This window comes from Apostichopus japonicus, chromosome 9 (genome assembly GCF_037975245.1).
Source record: "Apostichopus japonicus isolate 1M-3 chromosome 9, ASM3797524v1, whole genome shotgun sequence".
Taxonomy (NCBI): domain Eukaryota; kingdom Metazoa; phylum Echinodermata; class Holothuroidea; order Aspidochirotida; family Stichopodidae; genus Apostichopus; species Apostichopus japonicus.
The window spans coordinates 13,464,756-13,487,876 of NC_092569.1; the positions used below are offsets into that span (position 1 = coordinate 13,464,756).

At 35.4% G+C, this 23,121-nt stretch overlaps 1 protein-coding gene across 5 annotated transcripts in view; it reads right to left on the minus strand.

Moving 5' to 3' along the window:
• LOC139974161 (uncharacterized) overlaps positions 1 to 23,121 on the minus strand; it is a 162,229-nt gene that overhangs the window by 131,610 nt on the left and 7,498 nt on the right. For 3 of the 5 annotated variants that reach the window (XM_071981103.1, XM_071981104.1, XM_071981106.1), the window contains exons 7-12: positions 22,326 to 22,445; positions 20,051 to 20,161; positions 15,732 to 15,848; positions 13,695 to 13,811; positions 12,765 to 12,884; positions 12,274 to 12,393 (exon numbers count right to left, since the gene is read on the minus strand). In XM_071981103.1, the coding sequence (XP_071837204.1) occupies positions 12,274 to 12,393; positions 12,765 to 12,884; positions 13,695 to 13,811; positions 15,732 to 15,848; positions 20,051 to 20,161; positions 22,326 to 22,445 (705 nt within the window). Of the gene's footprint in view, positions 1 to 2,655; positions 5,219 to 5,576; positions 5,683 to 6,560; positions 7,470 to 7,613; positions 7,644 to 9,560; positions 9,672 to 10,577; positions 10,695 to 11,276; positions 11,394 to 12,273; positions 12,394 to 12,764; positions 12,885 to 13,694; positions 13,812 to 15,731; positions 15,849 to 20,050; positions 20,162 to 22,325; positions 22,446 to 23,121 lie in introns of those variants that run through there. The other 2 variants (XM_071981105.1, XM_071981107.1) reach the window with 2 other exon arrangements.

The window sequence follows — 23,121 nt, forward strand, 5'->3', positions numbered from 1 at the left end:
AGTAAATCTCGCCATTTGTGTTGTTGAAAATTATATTTACTAGCTGCTCTTGAGTAGGATTGTTTTTAGCTCTTTAAATCCACTGTAATTGTTGCTATCAAACGAGTTTTAGCGATTTGTGGATTCTTACTTAGAGTGACATAAGGTGAAGTCTCGGAAAAGTTAATAAATAATTGTGATTTCAAACAAATTCGTTGTTACGGTTGTGAATTTTTCCTAGACAAGCGGTGTTGATATCACTGTTAGATAATGTCAATATTGATCTTGCCCTTTATGACAATGTTTATTTTCTGTAATGAAAGTGAGTATAGCAAGTGCTGCACTTAAACTATTCAAGTTCTTAACGTGACCTAATATTGGCATGGGTGTCCAGTGTTAAAACTGTCACCATTCTACCTTGAAAAAAAAGACGAAAATGAAGGTTCAGATCCTAGTGACACTATGACATTAGATAATCCATTATTACAAAATGAAAGCTACCAGACATGACTTAAACTATAAAATATCTCCGAAACGGATTTTGTAAGTTGGGTGTTCCTCACATAGATCTCTGTCATACAAGTTTTGTTTTTATTTATTCAAGAGTATTGTATTTATATATATGGTACACACTTGTATTTAGTTCTGATAACTACATTGTTATGTCATCTCAATGTTACAAAGGAATTATGTACATGAACACAATGTTTCCGAATAAAGTATTTATTCCCTCTCTTCTTTTATTAATATATATGTGTATATAAAACCATATATAAATACAAGTACACGTACACACACACGCACATAGATATACACATATATGTACACCAGTCCTATATATATATATATATATATATATATATATACATATATATATATATATACATATAAATATATATATATATATATATATAAATATATATGTATATAAACATTCACACCTACACACAAATACACATACATACACAAATACACACATATGTATATACATACACAGTGAGCAAACAAACAAAGACACCTAGAAACAGCAGAGAATGTCTAAACAACAATAAAATGAAATCCCAAGAAAATTACAGAAAACAGTAAGGTAGACGACCAGGCAGAGGAAAAGTCAAGAATCGCAAACTTCATTAATTGAGTGAGAAAAACAAGTCCTTAATGCCATGTATTTCTACGAGCAGAGGTAGTAGAATTTAGAGTCGATTAATTATATTTTATAGAAAAAATGATAGCAATCAGGCTTAATATTGTTTTGCTTACAATTTAAAATGTAGTATTTGATATGCAGGATGAAAATAATTTAGCGGGTCATAATCTGCTTTGCTTGCTGAAGAATTAAAGAAAAAAATGTTCTTTTAAGCAGATAACATGTCAACCAAAACATTTCTGTTCGCAAAGGATACTAAACATCACATGACAATACCAGAATACATGTTCAATTGTTTCATCCTCAATATTGCCAAATGGTACAGAGCGGGAAGTCGCATCGTTCATTAAACGTAAAAGCCGACTGGTTCCTAAGATGCCGTCCTGAAACCTGAACTGGAAATATTTATTCAGAGAGCGTATACGGGAAGGAATCTTAAATATAGTTAACCAATCGCCACGTGACAAGTCAAAAGTAATGCTCCACTTAGCGCAGGCTTCTGGCGGAAGTAAAATACAGTCAATAAGGTGAGGAAAGACCAACTGCGACAATTTAGAATTGCGAGACATAAGAATGAAAATGTGATATTGCTGGTCATCGACATCGTTTACAATACTGAGGGAATTTTTCAAATTTCTAGGGATATTAATAAAATTATTGTTCCAAAGGATTTGCTCACCAAAGAGTTCCGAAGGTTTCTTAAAGGTTAAATTACTCCAAGCCATACACATTTCCCTAATAAAGATACTAGTACTTGGGATCTTATTAATAAAATCTTTTGGAGGGCTTGACGGAACCTGAAAAGGGAAAACGAATGACTTGGCTGATTGCAAAATATTTCACGATTGTGTTGCTACCAATAGGTGTGAGATCACACCCATTCCAAACTCTAAGCTGGTGCTTCAGCCTAGAATTCTGCTCATAATTTAAGCGAAAGAGATCGTCACCATTGTAAGTAAAGCTGATCCCGAGGTACCTGATAGGACCGTTGCTAATCTACAGATTGGATTCACTGACATGAGCTGGATTCTTTAAAATAAAAGGACCCGGGGAAAAAAAACTGGGATTTGTTGAAATTAAGTTGAAGACCAGGTTCTTTTCGAAAATTCTCTAAAATATTCAGCACCTTAACGGTACTGTTGCGGGTACCGTATAAAAAGAAAGTGGTGTCGTCGGCATACTGTATAAACCTGCCATACAGAGTTAATAATCCCAGTTCGGTTTTTGTCTTTGTTAAATACAACGATTAATTACATTTGTTTATTAACAATATACCCTTAAAATAATCAAAATAAAAAGTAATGTATATAGTTAAGTAGCCTACTTCTTTCAAATTGACAAGGTGATTTGAAAGTCTCTTTAGAATATTCATGTCTAGATTGCAATGAATAAAAACTATATACTATCATTTCTATGCAGACTGTAGACTTACCTTGACTGGTTACTTGTTGAGAAATGAAAGATAATATGATAATATAAATACACCAATCTCTAATTCTTGATGCATGTTCCATGCTGCCAGTGATGGCAGAAAATTAGTCACCGTCGACGAATAGTAGAAAGATTTTGTATAAAGTAAGAATAAAAAACAGGCACTTAATCCACTGTAACTGCACACAAAGCTAAATTGAGTACAAATTAGCTATAACAGAGAGATAATATGCATAGCCTATATACAGTCATTTAGTTACCAAATACCACAGAAATATTGTGCATATATTCTATGCAAACGTATATACATGGTTGAGTAACCCTCACTATATACAGGTTTCTACTGAAATATTCTGTTTAACCGATTCTCTTGAATGATCATAAATAGTGTACAAGGAAGGTCAACATAATATCGGACGGCTTGGCTTTCTGCTGCACACCTTTGTGTCCATTTTAATTACTTTTTATTTATTTTTTAAATTTAACAGTGTTAGATAAGATCTAAATTTGAGGTATTTTATCTGTAGCTGTGAATTTAGAGTTAGCTCGATGAACTGAGTTTGCATCAATGAAGAGAATCTGTATTGACAAAACTAGCATTCAATGTGATACTTGTCGTTGCAAGCCAGTAAAAGTCACGGTTGACGATGCAACCATATTGGTTCCAGTAAGCTAAAGACGCGATCATAATGGTTCTAGTAAGCTAAAGACGCGATCATAATGGTTCAAGTAGGCTAAAGATGCAATCATAATGGTGCATATTTAACTCATGTTATCCCTGCATACGGGTTTACATGAGCTCGATATTGTCCATGAAACATGACAGTTGCATAGATGTACAAATACCAGATATGTGTGATAAACCAATACGTCTTCATAAAACACTATTGATTGCCCAAAACCAAGTTATCAATTCTCTGTATAGATGTATACACCTATACATAATCCTCGTTTAAAAATGAGTTCTACTTAAGTTATACTCAAATGTGAAAGTACCAACACTGACCAGCTTGGTTGTGTAAATTCAACCGTTTTGTGCTTGAAGACCTTGAATAACATAGCCCGTCTACCATCAAGCAATCACAACTTGCCAAAAAGACTTGGCGAACATAATAACGAAAACTCGAAATTATACACATACTTAATATCATGAAATCGAGAAGAAAGAGAAATTACAGAATTTCATGATCAATTTAAAATGTTTATGGTTTTATCAACTCCTCCTCTCCCCTGTATTCACAATTGTCTTTAATAGTACTGTGTTTTAGAAGAAATAAATTTGTCGAATAGAATAATTATCAGTTGAGAAGGTGATTCATTTTGTCCACTCCTTTACTTTCCTGTTTAATTATATGATAATCTCATTAAACTGAATCAAGTAATGAAGAAGATCAGACGTAAAGAGAGGATCATCAAATTTGCTAAAATATAGAAAACATTCAAAGTTACCAAAATTAAATATGCGAATCTTCGAATATGTTTTATTTCATTATCTAGATGAAGAGAAAGTAATTGTTTAACATAATTAACGAAAGGACTTGATTATCTCCCGTAGTGTACATCTTCCCAATATATAGGAACATAGAAATGATGGCCATATTTAGTTACTGTGTGTTCAACGTAGTCCCTTAAAAATGCTAGTCTATAGCAAATTGTGAAAACAATGTCTAAATTATTATCAAATTAAATGCAACAAACAAGTTTGAAAAGGCAAGGACCGTTATCTTGCTTATTTCGGCTGAACTGTTTTTAACTTTGTACACGTGTCTTTTACTACTGTGGTTCCCATTTATCACGGAACACACCTCGCAGAGAGCTGGCACCCGATACTCATAGCTAGTACAGTAACTATTGTTCTTGTTCCACAACTGTGCATCGGTAGCTACTGCTCTATGTTCGCAACACGGTAGCATGTGTTACAGGTGGCACAGTAATTACTGCAAAGCTATTACACATTGAACTACGACGTTATTTTCCGATGTAGGACGAATTTCCGACAGGTGAAAATTTGCAGTAATTTAAGAAGAAAACAGCTATAGACTTTACCTCTTTACTTATCAGTTTCATTGTGCTGATACACAATCAAAATCAAAATTAAACATATTTATGAGACCAATCGTTACAGAGTGAGGAATTCACAATTTTAAGTATAACTTCTTTTATTCTGTGGAAAATCTCTACGACTCCTATACATAACACTCGGCTATGGAAATCCTGAGATCATTATACACCTTTCCCCTGGTTTCCCAATACCAAGTTAAGCCTTCAGTAATAATTTTTGGGAATATTCGTTTTCTTCTCTCGTCGAAGCCTCATCGACCATTTTGCCATTCGCATTCTCAACTATCCCTTTCTTCTTATCAATCTGTTCAAAAGATTTATTTGTAGTTTGGATATTTCATTTTTCCAAAGTTTCCTTGCTTTTAATCGTTGCCTTCTTGCCAACGGTTTCATAACTATCATGATTGTTAACGGTTTCCTGATATAGTAAATGCATATGTTGGTGTTTTTACTTGTCCATCTTCTATACTGTAATATTTAGGGTCACCATTGTACACCATTTCGTTATTGACATCACCATGGTGATTGACAGGTTGATTCCCTCTGACGTCAGTTCCGTTATTATCTTGTTTATCAGGATGAGCAGTTCCTCCTTTTTGTCTGTAACATAAACACAGCATGAATATCTTTGTAGAGTCTTTCGGTTTTCATTGGCTGAAAACGTTCATTCGAATAAATGAAATTTTGAAGTAAACTTGTAATCACCTTGATTCTGCTTGTCGAACCCTATTTTCGTCATTGATTCATTGGATGTTTTCCAATAGTTATTACACTTACATGGGTTACATTAAAGCCTCTGATTTGTAACTATTTAATAATATGGGCCTATATATATATTTCTTTCTTTATACACTGTTAAATCCTTTCATTCGCTGATCAAACATCAATACATATTTATAGTTAAGCATCGATTTAAATTGTGGCTACTTTGCATATTTTAAATGAAAATAAGATTCACCTTCTTGAGCGGTACCAGAGTAAGCCCACAAACCCAAGGACTAGCAATTGTATAACCGCAATTGCGACATTTACTATCCAAAGACTTGTCCCGCCGTTGTTAGTATCTATGAGTAAATACAAAGTGGCTTGTTTAGGGCAACAAAAATAAAAGATAAACTAGACGTTCCACTGAGCCACTAAATTGGTACACGTGGTCATCTTGAACTCGATATTTGTGGTATGAGCATGATTTGTCACTTCCGTTTCACAAGGTTCAAAAGTTTCTGAAGCGTCTCAAAGCTACGGCCCATATCTCAGTGGATTATACAACTAACATATTTCAGGGTAAATCTTAACGTTTAATATTTTTAAATAAATAATGATAGGTATGAACATCGAAGACACATATACAGATAAATTATGTCATCAGATGTGTATACATTCAGTATGCTAGGTATAACTACAGAATTTTTCAAATTGACGATAATGTACATAGATAAGTAGCTTATGTCATCAGCTGTGTACACTTTTGACAATAATTCTTTCATCTGGATTAAACTATGAGATTGGTCCTTGTACTAATAGTTTCAACCTCTAGTAAGAACTAGAGATTATTTATATGGCTGATAAGTTATGAATGATTTATGGGAAATATAATCTTTATGGTTTGAAACAATATTCTGTCTTTAGTACTACTACTACTACTACTACTACTACTACTTCTACTACTACTACTACTACTACTACTACTACTACTACTACACACAATGTTCCCACTGACGTTTTAAAAATCTGAGAAGTAATAAGTATAAGTATGTTTGATATTATTATTTTCTTTCAGTTATAAAGTCAAGATCCTAAACTCATTTTCAGTCTCAGCTTGAGACATATTTTAACATCTTCTTCCATTCGTTGCTCAACTGTACGCAGCTCCTCTGTGTTCATTGTAGAACTAAAACCAATGACTAAATGTTTCTCAGAAGTATACAAACAAGCCAAAAATAAATTATAAATATATATTCTCTGGTGAAAGGTAATGCCATTTCCAACCATAGTAGTGTCTCATGTTAGTTAGTAAACTAAACAAATATCATACACAATTAAATGTATTTCGCTGAAATAATCTCACCAGAAATATTTATAGTATATCAATTTTTCAATGATTACTCTTAGATAAGCTTTAGAATTTTTACTTGCTTTCGTGATTGAAATTAATATTTGTCATTTATAATGGTAAAATACTTAACTTGCAGACGTGAGTATATATAAATATGAGGTGTTATTTATCATTATATTACAGGTGTTTTACTATTTCAAAGTGAATAGGCATCGTTAAATCATCCAGCTCTCTGTGTGTTGAATAATAGTAATGGCGATTAAATGAGCAATTGTGTTGCTCTTGGTTTTCTGGAAATTGTAATATTTGATCCGATATAACTACGCTGATGACCTTTTGTTACGAATCCAGATAAAGTAACAATGAAGAATGTATGTTATTAATTAAAATTAATGAATTGAGGAACTAGAAAACAAAAATTAAGTGGAAACTGATAGAATTATTAAACCTATATGAGGTAGAATAATGATACACATTTTTCAAATGTAATCGAGAATATAAAAACGACATGTTTCATGAAAAACATCAGCATTGCTTTAACAATATATTGTAAGGTTTTAAACAGTTAAAAGCGTCTCTGAAATAGAAGCAAGCTTTGCTTGTTATGTGATTGGGGAATATGTCCAACAAGGAACAATTGCGAAAATGACAACATTTGTATCACGAGAGGTTTCCGCATAGAAGGAAAAAGGAAACGATGGGGTTGAGGGCGAGGGAGGCAGAGCATGTCATAAACGTCCTTTAAAATTCAACAGAGTTGGTTATAAATCCTCGCGTAGTGCAATATCTCCACTCCTATGAGATAAATGATTATACATTAAACGGGATAAATGTTGATGTTATTCATTTTGTGCATGGTCATTTGTCAAGTGAATTACTTTTCTGGCTATAAATGACTTGAAAATGTCTTTTCAAGTTGATATTAAAGTAAATACTTACCACGGGTAGGCATGGGTGCTGTTTGAACATCTGCAATCAGTAAAAGAAGAAGAAAAAGACGTATTGGTCTCGGAGGGATCCTGAGATTGTGAGTTTTACTTACTTTTGTTCCATAGGTCTGCTCACCGACTGTAACCAGTACCAACAATGATGAATGGGATTCGAGATATAAGCTTGAAAAGAGGCGTATAAAAAGGAAATTCTGTAACACATGGGCACGCGAGTACACGATTACACGTACACATGTCCATGTTCGCAAATATTTCTTCTTCTTATATATAAGTATATACAAAACAGAAATGATGAATTCCCAGTACAAAGCGATGTCCTTTATTACGTCTTAGTTAACAGCGTGGGTAAACATTTCTTTCAAAACACCATAATGTTACATTCTGTGTTGGACATGTGTGTGGAAAACCCACCGGAATAATATAGTGTTGCATACCTCCATACAATGTACAGCTTACTGCAGGCAAATAACAAATCGACTAAGATGTTACTTGTTACTTCAATACTCAGTTACTGTAAAGGAGAATATTAACGTCCTTAATGAACGCAACGCAGTTCCTCCTTTGTATTGTACTGAAAAATACAACATTCTTAGCAAATCAAGCTCATGTTTCATGCTTGTAATCTTAACATGAATTTGGTTGGGCATTAATAAAGTACATTGCTGTTAATCATTATCGAAATCGTTATATCGTGATTATCCATGATGCGACGGAGCAAACTTCCCGCCCACCCAATACCTTCTTAACAAATCAAAGCATGGGCTGAAAGTAATAATTTAACATGACTTTAATGGTATTTAAAACATGATTGTTATTATATCCTCCCCTTTGTATTTTTTAGATCCGAGAACGTCATTGTATCACAATCACATTTTAGCTAAATTCTTACTTTCTGAGCAAGTGACTCCGTTGAACCATGTAGGGATACTGTTATGGGCATGTTTTACCTATTGCATATTCACAATGCTACATTTCTTGATGATGTCATCTCTACGTCATCGCCCTAGTGATCGTCAACGCAAGTACCGCGTCCTGATAGAGGTTTATACACCGCTGTTGGGGAACCATCGCCTCTCACCCCGTTCCAATAGCACGGTTCTTTATTGTTTTGCCGTAACATTGCGTTACCTGTTATATTCCTATCGTTAGTACGTTCTGTGTATCTGTTCAAGTTTTGACTGAAGGATCTTCAAGTCTTTAATGACTTCTTTCCACCTAATTATCCACTCACTTCTACTACGGAATGGACTTTCCCTTATCCATACCATATCTGACATCCATCCAGAGAATTGAAGTGGATCCCATTATAACAAGTTTAACTATTCTTGGATGAACTTTTATTCATTTATAAATTCCGCGCCTCGCGCCTTTTGATGGAGCACTCTTTTTCTCGGACCATCTCAAAGGCCCAGCTCTACTACACCATCGAGTTCATCGACTTCAGACCCAGTCTTAATAGATAAGTCAAATATTTCTATCCGGCGCCTTAAGTTAACTGTGCTCTTTGTTATTCCCTTATTTGTACCATTCACCTCTATTGTCCATATTATTTGTAGAATATAGAAATATTATTATTCAAAATACCATTCGAAACCTCGTCAATCTTTGATTTTATGCGTTAACACCCTTGGAAACTCATTCTGCTCGAATACGACTTATTTACATGTCGTTTCCGTACCAATACACATAACCCTGGCTTTTGCACACGTCCCTAATTCAACCTACGCCACCCTCCGGAATTAATGAGTAAAGTGAGTCAATAATACGAATATAAGCATATACAATGCATACTGTTAATTTAATAGAGTTAGATTAAACCCCGTTTCTCTCCTAAACAAATACATTTTCATACTCTGTTATTATCGCTCTGCATCCCCATATATCCCTTTTGGAGTTCCAAGACATAACAGAACCGTTAAATAGTTACTTATCTTACCCTTGGTACATCTTGGTTCAAGGAAGCCATTAGGACAGATACAGATGAACATTTCGGATGATTCAAAGCAGACACCATTGTTTAGACAGGGATTGGAATCACAAGGGGAACCTCCCGAAGAAACAAGAAACAAACAAGCACAAATATTGACAGTAATTAACTGATATAAATATAACATTTGGTATAGTTTCGATGTTACTGAACAGTAAAATCCCATAGCAGATCATTAATTACACTTCAATTAAAATGAAAAAGAAACAAGTAGAACAGTCAGTTTTGAAGATATCCAATATTCATGTCATCCAGACCACACCACACCATATTACATAACTCTCTCTAACGCTACATACTACACCATACCACATATCACACCTTACCACAAAGTTGCACCAAGTCACCTAACATTCCGTCTCGTGTCATCCACATATACCACATTACATCACATACCACATTACACCAAGCCACACCACATACCAAATCACATCACATCGTATCACGTCACGTACCACACTACACAACACCACATGCCACCACGATCACATAACGTCACTTCACGTCACATTACATCCCGTGCCTTCTCAATATTGTATGAAAGACCTGACGTCATACAAAATGACTTGAAATTTCACCTGACTTGCAAACGTTAAGCGTTTGAACTGTGGCGTTTGCAACGCGTAACAATTGCATTAATATGTAACTAAAAATATTATTTAGTTTGTTTATTGATCGTTATCAAAACATAATTCCGCAGTTAACAGATTAATTATGGATTTACCTCGGCATGAACTAATTCGCTAGATTGAAATTGTAGTTGCTGCAGTCGTCAGATTATTGCTTGCATCATTTAAAATAAATCGAAACAGAAAGACCTAATTTCCATACAGAGGGACGTTTTAATATTATGCAGGGTGGTGCAAATTACGTTATAGTACAAAACCAACAACACATACCAAACCTGTGCCGTTACAGAGACAGGATTATCCTAGTCTAACGCCATTTATCTGATATTAACTTTACCTGGATCCGTGCAGTTCTTCCCAGTAAATCCAGTTGCACAACTACATGAATAGTCTTTCGTAATTTCGTCATTAGTACATGTGCCTCCATTCAAACACGGGTTGGGCACACAAGGATCTGTCATCGAGAGAAATATCGAAAGGAATTAAGCTTTGAAATATTATTGATACGAACAGTAGAATAGAGTAGACATAGCAGCTATACTACTGACTGTACATAAAGCCCCGCATGAACACAAAGATAAATGAAAAAACTTTAAAAAAAAACTTAAACAAAAATAATAATAATAATAATAATATATATATATATATATATATATATATATATATATATATATATATATTTATACACACACACACATATGTGTGTGTTGATGGACAATTAAGAGATCTCCTATTTCCAATTATTCAAGCTCATGTTTCATGCTTGTAATCTTAACATGAATTTGGTTCGGCATTGATAAAGTACATTTCTGTTAATCATTATCGAAATCGTTATATCGTGATAATCTATGATGCTATGGAGCAAGTGACCTTCTCACCCAATAAGTTCTTAGCATATCAAAGCATGGGCTGAAAGTTATACTTTAACAAGACTTTAATGGTATTAAAAATATGATTGTTATTATATCCTCACGTTTGTATTTTTTAGACCCGAGAACGTCATAGTATCACAATCACATTTCGGCTAAATACTTACTTGATAAGCAAGTGATTCCGGTGAACCCTGTAGGGCATCTACAAGTAAAACCCTGGTTTTTGCTGTCACACGTCCCTCCGTTACTGCATGGATTGGAGTCACATGGATCCGACACAGCTAAAAAATGATGAACGAAATTCTAACGTTATTGCTTAAGCCTTTACCTCTTCTGTCCTTTTGTTACAATTCTGCTATATTATTTGGGAATATTACCTGTTTCCTCCCACCATCCTTTAATATATTCCTACATATTCTTATCCTCTTTCTGTGGCAGCCTATCCTACCTAAATTAATCTTAGCGTGTCTAGTTTGAGTCACATAAACACATGTACATGTGTATAAATGGTTTAATACTGTAATCAGTAAAGTGTGAACCTTGCTTGAAAAGGGCGAATCAGAAAGTTGTTGTCATCGATTTCGGCAATAAATGTTGCAATGAACTTACAGAAAAATTAACATGAATGGTCTTTTATAACCAGACTGCAGATTTTTTTGGTATTGTTCAACCATAGCATTTATAGACTACAAGATGTTCATGTGTAGGATGCTCCAAAAACCAACTTGCCGTCACCCACACCCGATCTCCCACAATACATTGGAAAGAAAACAACTTGTTTTAGTATTACTTGGCCCTCATTCCATGCCAGTAATCATATCGGCCATGAGATATGCTTATTTTCGTATGTTAAGGTGACTAAATCATGATGGTAAATTTCTAACAAAAATTCAACTAGCTAAGTGACATAGAGAGAACCACTGCCCCCACCCGACCCACCCCACCTCCTTCTTAGTAAACCATAAAATACAACCTTCTTATTCAAGCATAACATACAAATGGTACTTTAATATGCCGGCTATCTTACTTTATTTCTGTCTAATTTATGAAAAAGCAACACAAAACATGGCAGCATTAGGAAAAGGGGCAAGACACATTCGGTAGGCATGAGCGATATATATATATATTGATAAACCATTGATTATTTCAGTACATACATACCATTATCTGAACATGTACTTCCAGTGTATCCTGCAGTACACATGCACATAGGCTGAATTGTGCTGTCACACGTCCCGCCGTTCTCGCATGGATTTGGAATGCATGGATCAGACATCACAGCTAGAACGAAGTTATGATTAAAACGTTCTTACTTAAGTGAATATGTTTTAACTATTTTACATATCGAAAAGAAATTTTGACCTAGAATATTCTTTCAAATTTAAACGTAAGTGACATAGAGAGAACCACTGCCCCCACCCGACCCACCCCACCCCATCTCCCTCCTAGTTAACCTTAAAATACAACCTTTATATTCAAGCATAACATACAAATGGTCTTTTAATATGCCGGCTGTTTTACTTTATTTCTGTCTAATTTATGAAAAAGCAACACAAAACATGGCAGCATTAGGAAAGGCACTCACGACACATTCGGTAGGCATGAGCGATATATAATTTGATAAACCATTGATTATTTCAGTACATACATACCATTATCTGAACATGTACTTCCAGTGTACCCTTCAGTACACATGCACATATGCTGAATTGTGCTGTCACACGTCCCGCCGTTCTCGCATGGATTTGGAATGCATGGATCAGACATCACAGCTAAAACGAAGTTTTGATTAAAACGTTCTTACTTTAGTGATTATGTCGGCCGTGAGATTAGCTTAATGTTTGCATGGTAAGGTGATTAAATCATAAAACATTCTAACAAAATCCTATTAGGTAAATTTAATGCGTTTTGGGTATCTGGCAAATTTTCCCATAACTCCTACTTTCCTTTGCCTAATCATATTCCGGGTCAAAATTTCTTAAGACTAATTCATCACGAAAGGACTTATAGATAAGACCCGGAATTAAATTGATATAACAATGAAAAGTTCAGTAATCAGTTTAATCGACGATCTTATTATCATAATTTGGCCGGTAACTGCCAATTATTGTTGGCCGCCGTTACCAGATCATGAAGATCAACACCCTGTACAACATTGACTCAATTCAGGTTGATTTATATCGTGGCATGTATAAATTTAACATGATTTGAACCGGGTTAAATCGCATTTACCGATTAAACACAAAAACGTTGATGAATGTGTGTGTGTCGGTGGTCAAAGACAATTAAGAGATCTTATGCTCATGTTTCATGCTTGTAAAATTATTTTGGTTCGACATTGATAAAGTACAGTGATGTCAATCGTTTTCGAAATCGTTATATCGTGATAATCCATGATGCTACGGACCAAACTTCCCGCCCCACCCAACGGATTCTTAGCAAATTCAAGCATGGGCTGAAAGTAATACTTTAACAAGACTTTAATGGTATTTAAAATATGATTGTTATTATATCCTCCACTTTGTACTTTTTAGATCAGGGAACGTCATATTATCACAATCACATTTCGACTTAATACTTACTTCCTGAGCAAGTGACTCCGGTGAACCCTGTAAGGCATGTACAAGTAAAACCCTGGCTTGTGCTGTCACACGTCCCTCCGTTACTGCATGGATTGGAGTCACATGGATCCGACACAGCTAAAAATGATGAACAAAATTCTGACGTTATTGCTTAAGCCGTCACCTCTTCTGTCATTTTGTTACAGTTCTGCTATAATATTTGGGAATATTACCTGTTTCCTCCGACCATTCTTTATGATATTCCTACTTATTCTTATCCTCTTTCCGTGGCAGCCTATCCTACCTAAAGTAATCTTAGCGTGCCTAGTTTGAGTCACATAAAACACATGTGTATAAATGGTTTAATACTGTAATCAGTAAAGTGTGAACCTTGCTTGAAAAGGGCGAATCAGAAAGTTGCCGTCATCGACTTCGGCAATAAATGTTGCAATGAACTTATAGAAAACTGAACATGAATGGTCTGTTATAAGCAGACTGCAGATTATTTTGGTCTTGTTCAACAATAAAATTTATAGACTACAAGTTTTTCACACAAATGTTCACTAGTAGGATACTCCATTAACCTACTTGCCGTCTACCACAACCGATCTCCCACAATACATCGCCACCTCACCAAAGAAAATTTGTAATATTGGCTTAACACTTTGTGCTACACCGAAATAAAGCAACTTGGTAAAGTAGTACTTGGCGCCCATTCGATGTTATCAGACAACAAGCTTCATGAGACCTGATATTTCCGAGTTTCGTCATTTTCGTAACTGATTCTGTATCTTACAATAAATTAGTATCACACTTTATCCTTATTACTTGTAATATCAACATGTTGACCTTGCAGTTCAGTGATTAGTAAAAGTACTTCATCTATCATATCCATACTGCAGTACATCGTATTTCAGACCTCACAACACTATATGACGTCACATTGCGTTATCTATAATATCACTCCGCATAATGTCATCCAGACCACACCATATAGCATCACTCTATTCAACGCTGCATACCACAACACATCACATATCACAGCTTACCACAGAGTTGCACCACGACACCTACCATACCACCGCGTACCATCCACATACCAGATCACATACCATACCACAACACAATACTACCGAGTTGCACCACGTCATCAACCATACCATCTCGTATCATTCACATACCACATCACATACCACACCACATCACATCACATATCACACCTTACCACTGAGTTGCACCACGTCACCTACCATACCACCTCGTATCATCCACATACCACATCACATACCACATCACATCACATATCACACCTTACCACAGAGTTGCACCACGTCACCTAACATACCACCTCGTATCATCCACATACCACATACCACATCACATACCACAACACATCACATATCACACCTTATCACAGAGTTGCACCACGTAACCTACCATACCATCTCGTATCATCCACATACTGTACCACATCACATAACATACCACATCACATACCACAACTCATCACATCACACCAAGCCACACCACATGTCACATCACATAGAATAGTTCACGTACCAAATAACACTACACCACAATACACGCCACCACGTAACGTGATATCACATTACATCCCATACCTTCCCATTTTCGCATGATAGAACTGACATCAGACAAAGTGACTTGAAATTTCACCTGACTTGAAAAAGTTTATCGTTTGGCCTGTTGCGATAGTAACGCGTAACATCTGTACAAATGTACCCCAAGATGTTATTTTTTTTGTTTATTAATAGCTATCAAATAATAAATCCGGAGTTAGCAGAGTAATTATGGATTTACCTCGGCATGAACTAATTCGTATAAATTAAGCTAGATTGAAATTGTAGTTGTTGCGGTCGTATGATTATAGCTTGAATCATTTAAGATGAAACGAAAGAGAAGGAGGAGAACGATATTCATATTATGCAGGGTGATGCAAATACGTCATAATACAAAACCAATATGGATACCAAACCCGAACTGTAACAGTGACAGGGTTATCCTAGTCTAAAGTCATTCATCTGATTATAACTTTACCTGGATCGGAGCAGTTCTTCCCAGTGAATCCAGCTGTACAATCACATGAATAGTCTTCCGTCATTCCGTCATTCATACATGTGCCTCCATTCAAACACGGGTTGGAAACGCACAAATCTGCCATCGAGAGGAATATCGATAAGAAATCAACCTTGAAATATTAGTGGTACGATTACAGTAGAATAGGAAAGACGTATCATATATAACACTGATAACTGCGGACGAGACGTTACCTCATGTATGCCGTAGCCGCATATTTGTTGGGGGGGGGGGGTGGGGGAGGTGGTTGCAAAATGCTACATAGGAAAAACGTTAAAAGGATACTTTTAAGAATCAGTTGAAGTATTGATAATTTTTGTGAGAATGAAGTGCATTTGGAGAAAGGTAATACTGTTGGGGATTAAGGTATCACAACGATCAGTTCTGAAGGAGATGATTTACGTGGACAGGGTGCAGGATCGGTTTTGACATGTCTCCAACATTAAATAATAATCGGACTTTAAACTGGTAAGCTATAGTACGGTAACGTTTGCTGTTCTATACCCGAATAATGAAAGTAAGCCTCGACCCAATGCGTTTCTAGTAGTAAGGGGGGGGGGGGTCGGAAGGACCTATTTTGTAAAACAAATATAGGGGGTAGTTATTCCCCCTCCCCCGTTTCTAAGTCACAGTTGTAATCTTCCAAATATTGAATTTTAGATTTCTATTTTAGTATTTATTTCGAATAATCAACATCAAAATATCAACTTTTCTTGCAATTAAGGGCTATGGTGGTATATAGGCAACTGAGGCGGTAACGAAACTTTCGCATAAAGTGTTGAAAATTCCATGTTCCAGCTTGATTGCCTGGCACTCTGCTATTACTTTAAATTTATCTCTAGATTAAAAAGTGAAGGGACTGAAACATACTTCGTCCCCTCACATTTCACAGTGGGATAGGGTGGAGTGGGGGCAACTACCAGTCCATCTGTCCCCCGTTAGTACGTCTATTGTATTGCTTTAGGCTACGAACATGGTTGTGACGTCACGGATTCACTTTGTCCCGACTGCCCAATTTATTTCAATGGATGGTATCACGGTACAGTATACAATATTTTAGACCATTAACTTTAGCATCAATTTTGTTTATATATATATGTACCCAGGCCCGGGTTCGAATTTATATATAGGAATAACGGAAAAACTGTTAAACAACTATGCTGCATTCATAGAGAAAGGCTGGATCTCGAGTGATATACAATAATTCAATTAGGTAAGTGATTGGAAGTAAAACAGCCAATGTTTGGTTTTTGCAGAGCTTTCGAGCAAAACTAGCTCTTCTTCAGTGCATGATCACCGAAAGTGACGAGGAGTAACAGGAATTGAAACTATTTTATAGAGAAGATTGTTGGCATGGTTGTAAAGTCAAAGCGACTTACTGATTTCTGCTGAACTGAGCAGAAGTTTTAGAAATTAGGATTATTTTAATGCGCGTCGGATTATTTTAATACGATTCCGTCGTAATTGCAAAGGAATTGTTTTGGTTTATCTGGGACGGCAAATCGTTTCTGATGTTTAAACCGAATGATGCCGTGGTCTTTAGGTTTAGTTCCCAGAAATTTTCTTTTCCTTTCCTAGATTTATCTGTCCAAGTATCGTTGTGGTCAATTGCAATAACACGCAAAGTCTGAATTGAATGATTTTGGAGATTGAAGTGATTTGCAACATGTTGGTTGACCTTTTTTGTTTTGATCGCCGATCTATGTTGTGTCTTTCTCATTCCAAGAGTGTTTTTTGACTCTCCAACGTATTGTAAGTTACAAATATTGCAGCAGATGAGATAAATGACATTTTTGGATAGGCAGTTAATTTTGTGCCGAATTTGGAACGTGTGTTTGGTTTGGTTGCTCTGAAAGGCCCCGGTCGAATCGACAAGTAAGCACGTTTTGCAATTTTGTGTACAGGGCGATGATCCTGTAGTTTCTGTTTTGCTTTCCCCTAATGGGGTGTCATGCCGAAAGGATGCCCGAACTAAGATATCCCGTAGGTTGCTGGGTATTTTAAAGCGACGACAGGTAATTCTGGGAAAACTGATTTCAGGCGTTCGGTGCCTTGAGGTATGTGAAAATTCTTCTGAATGATATTAGCCAGTGGTGGGAGACCAGGGTGGAATTCAGTAACCAATTATACCCTTTTTGGAACTGGTGTCTTTGGTGCGTGAATCAAAATCGACTTCAGAGGAGCAAATGCGTCGAATGCGCAACGCTTGACTGTACGGAATATTTCTGGTACAGTGACGTGGATGGCAACTGCTTGGTAAGAGGTAGTTGTGCTTGTTCGTGGTGTATTGAACAAGTCTGTTTTGAATGAACCATTTTGTAGGGTCACAGTGGTGTCCAGGAAGTGAACGCCATGTCCAGAAAATTAGCAGTAAATTTGATAGTGTGATGAAACGAGTTAATGTCATCAATGAAGAGTTTAAGATTTGCCTCACCATGGGTCCATATCATAAAGATATCGTCAATGAAACGTAACCACGTGTGTGGTTTCAAGTTTTGTCGAGATAGAAATTCTTTCTCGAGGTTTCCCATGAAGATGTTGGCAAAAGGCGGTGCCATTTTGGTACCCATTGCGGTGCCATGAATTTGGAGGTAGTGTTTGTTGCCAAATACCAGATTATTGCTGGTCAAGATAAGCTGCATCAATTCGGCCAATTCTTTCTTCATGGGGGTTTTGCCACGTTTCGGTTTGAATGCTTTTGTGCAGGCCGAAATGCCCTCTCCGTTAGGGATATTTGTGTATAACGAAGACACATCCAAGGTAACTAACAGAGTGCATAGGGGAAGATTTTTTTTATCCCCATTTTCCGGATGAAATCCGTAGTGCCCTACACACATAGGACGGTAGGGCCGAAACAAGAGGTTGGATGAGAAGAGCCACGAATTTGGATTTTTTTTCAGTCGCTGTACCATTACCCGATATTATGGGCCTCCCGGGATTGCCTTCTTTGTGAATTTTAGGCAAAAAATAAAAGCGACCAGGTTTTGGTCGTTTTCAAGGAGGTTTTGGCCTAACTTGCGGTCAATGGAACCATTCGAGACTGTCTTTTGGATGACTCTTTTCACGTTTTGTGTGATTTCTTGAGTAGGATCAGAATCCAGGAGTTTGTAGTGTTGAGGGTTGCCGAGTAGTCTGTTGACTTCCTCTCTGTAACATTGTTTGCCCATAGCGACAACTGCAGAACCCTAGTCGGCTGGCTTGATGACAATGTCATCGCGCTTCCGGAGTTCACGGATATATCTCAGTAATACAGTATATTTATATATATATATATATATATATATATATATATGTATATATATATATAGTATATATATATATAGTATATATATATATACATACTATATATACTATATATATACTATATACTATATATATATACTACATTTACTGAGATGTCAAGCGAAGTATATAGTTAACCAACTGAAAAGAATTATCTGTGCTAATAACCAGTAGGTTATCAATACTTGAGAGGCTCACTGACCTTTACTTCGTTTTATTTCTTCTTTAAAAGTGAATATGTAAACTTTCCGTATAAGGAGTATAAAAGTTTTCAAGTTTTAGTCAAAAATTTCGAGTGGCAGAAATCTTGGATTTTTTAAAATCTTATTTCAACCCTAATACGCGTCGCAGATAGGCTTCGTCAGTGCATCTATAAAGAGTTTGTTGGCCACCTATGTTGAATATGGCCGCAAAGTAAATACGGGTCTTCACAAACGTGTTCGTACCTTTTCAAATGTTTGTGTGTGTGTGGGGGGGGGGGGGCTAAAGGTTAATGTCAAATGACATTCTCTCAAAACCTGTATCTCAAATGAGTATATGCTTATTTAATTGGTGTTTAACATTTTCGACCATGTCTAACATGGTTATTTCTGATAGATGTTAAAAACATCTGGACCATTCTGTTAAAGTACGATCAACTGCCCATCACGAGTTAGAATGCTCGGTATTCTAGTTTTTCTTGATATTGTATATGTTATATTTATTATTAAACAGCCAACAGAGAGCAACTCGCGTTTCGGGAATTAAACATGTGACGTAAGTTCGTTAAGATTTAGTTTGTCTTGGATACTGCATTGACCTTGACTTGTTGTATTCAAGACCGTCGGCCTTTAGCCTCGGAGAAGTTTGTAGCTGGTTAATTTATTAGATGGAGAATAAACCCTGTTTCTATCCTAAACAAATATATTTTCATATTCTGTTATGTTGCTCTGCATCCCTATATATCCCTTTTGGGTTTCCGAGACATAATAGAACAGTTATATAGTTATTTATCTTACCCTTGGTACATCTTGGTTCAAGGAAGCCATTAGGACAGAGACAGATGAACATGTCGGGTGCTTCAAAGCAGAAACCACCGTTTAGACAGGGATTGGAATCGCAAGGGAGCACTCCAAAAGAAACAAAAAACAAACAAGCACAACGTTAGACAGTAATTAACTGATATAAATATAAAGTTTGGTAAAGTTTCGATGTTACTGAACAGTAAAATCCCATAGCAAATCATTAATTACACTTCAATTCAAATGATAAAGAAACAAGTACAACAGTCAGTTTTGAACATATTCAATATGCTTGTTGCATTTGATTAAAACTAAAATTCATAACGTGTCTAGAAGATTACCAATTACGTCATTTGGTGTTAAAAGCTAACAGATTGACTTACTTTCAACAATTACCACCTTATGTTGAGTAAATCTTGCAATTTTTTTTTTTTTAATTTCATATACTAGCTGCTTTTGAGTAGAATTGTTTTTAGCTCTTTAAATCTGCTGTAATTGTTGCTATCAAAAGAGTCAAATGGATTTGTGTATTCTTACTTAGAGTGATATAAAGTGAAAGTTTGAGATAAATTAATAAATAATGTGATTTCAAACAAAATCGTTGCTCTGGTTTTGCATATTACCTAGAAAAAGAGGTGTTGATTACACTGCAAGCTTATGTCAACATCGATTTTGTCCTTTATACAAAGTTCATTTTCTCTAATGGAAGTGAGTATAGGAACTGCTACACTTAAATTATTTAAGTTCTTAACGTGACCTCATGTTGACATGGGTGTCCAGTGTTAAAACTGTTCCCTTTCTTCCTTCAAATTGTTAAAAAAAAAAAAAAACACAGAAGAGAATGTAAAATATTTCAGATCCTAGTGACACTATGATCTTAGATAACCCATCAAGTTTGGTGATCCTCACATAGATCTTTGTCATACAAGTTTTTTTTTCCATCTCATTCATTCAAGAGTATTATATTAATGGTACACTCTTGTATTTAGTTCCAATAACTACATTGTTATGTCATCTCAATGTTACAAAGGAATTATTTACATAATGCGAACAATGTTGCCGAATAAAGTATTTTTTTCCCCTCTCTTTCTTTTTAAATATATAGGTATACATAAATCCATATATAAATACACGTTTACACACATAAATAAACAAAAATACTAACATATATATATATATATATATATATATATATATATATATATATACATTCACACCAACACATAAATACAGATACATACACTAATACACATATATGTTTAAATATACACATAGAGCAAACAAACAATGACACAAAGAAACAGCAGAGAATGTCCATGTTCGATTTTGTCAGACATCTCAACCTTCGTAATACTTGTTTCGTCATATTTTTAACTAATTCTGTATCTTACTATATATTAGTATTACACGTTATTGCTTGTAATTTTAACATTTTGAACTTGCAATTCAGTGATTAGTAAAAATTACGTCCCTGTTATATTACATATCCATACTGAAGTAAATGGTATTTCACACCACACCACACCACACCGCACAACACCACGTCACGTCAAACTGCGTCATCTATCATACCACACCGCTTCGTGCCATACAGACCACACCCCACCACATGGCATGACTCTCTTCAACGCTGCATACCATACGACACCACACCACACCACATCCCATATCATACCTTATCAAAAAGTTGCACCAAGTCACCTACCATTCCCCTCGCATCATACACATACCATATCACATAACACATTACACCAAGCCACACCACATACCAAATCACATCACACGCCACCACGTCACGCCACGTCATATCATATTACATCCCGTGCCTTCCCATTATCGTATGATTGACCTGACTTGACATTTCACCTGACTTTTAAAAGTTTAACATTTGACCTGTTGCTTTTGCAACGTGTAACATATGCATTAGTAAACAAATGTAACTTAAAATGTTATTTCTCTTGTTTATTGATCGTTATCAAACATAATTCCGCAGTTATCAGATTAATTGTGGAATTACCTCGGCATGAACTAATTCGCAAATAAAAAGCTAGATTAAAACTGTAGTTCCTGCCGTCGTAAGATTATTGGTGCATCATTTAAAATAAAACGGAAAAGAACTTCATCATTTCCATACAGAGAAACGATGTTCATTTGCTGCAGGGTGATGCAAATTACATAAAAGTACAAAACCAACTACACGGATACCAAATCTTTGCCGTCTAAGAGACAGGATTATCCTAGTCTAACGTCAATCATCTGATATTAACTTTACCTATCTTCATGCAATTCTTCCCAGTGAATCCAGTTGTACAATCACATGAATAGTCTTCCGTCATTTCGTCATTCATATAACATGTGCCTCCATTCAAACACGGGTTGGGGACACAAGGATCTGTCATCGAGAGAAATATCGAAAGGAACTCAGCTTTGAAATATTATTGATACGATTACAATAGAATAGAGGAGACATAACATATATAACAGTAACTGTACATAAAGCCCCGGATGAAGCACACAAAGATAGAAGAAGAAAATAACAATATATATATATATATATATATATATATATATATATATATATATATATATATATATATATATAAATTAATATATATATATATATATATTCATATATGCATATATATATATATATATATAAATTAATATATATATATATATATATTCATATATGCATATATATATATATATATATATATATATATATAATATGTATTCATATACGCACACACATATGTATGTGTTGAAGGACAATTAAGAGATCTCCTATTTCCAATTATTCAAGCTCATGTTTCATGCTTGTAATCTTAACATGAATTTGGTTCTGCATTGATAAATTACATTATAGAAATCGTTATATCGTGGTAGTCCATGATGCTACGGAGCAAACTCCCCACCCAACCCAATTAGTTCTGAACAAATGAAAGCATGGGCTACGAGTATTACTTAAAAATGACTGTAATGGGTTCTTTTTCAAACATAATTGTTCTTATGTCCTCCTCTTTGTATTTTGTTTTTGGTCCGAGAACGTCATAGTATCACAGACACAT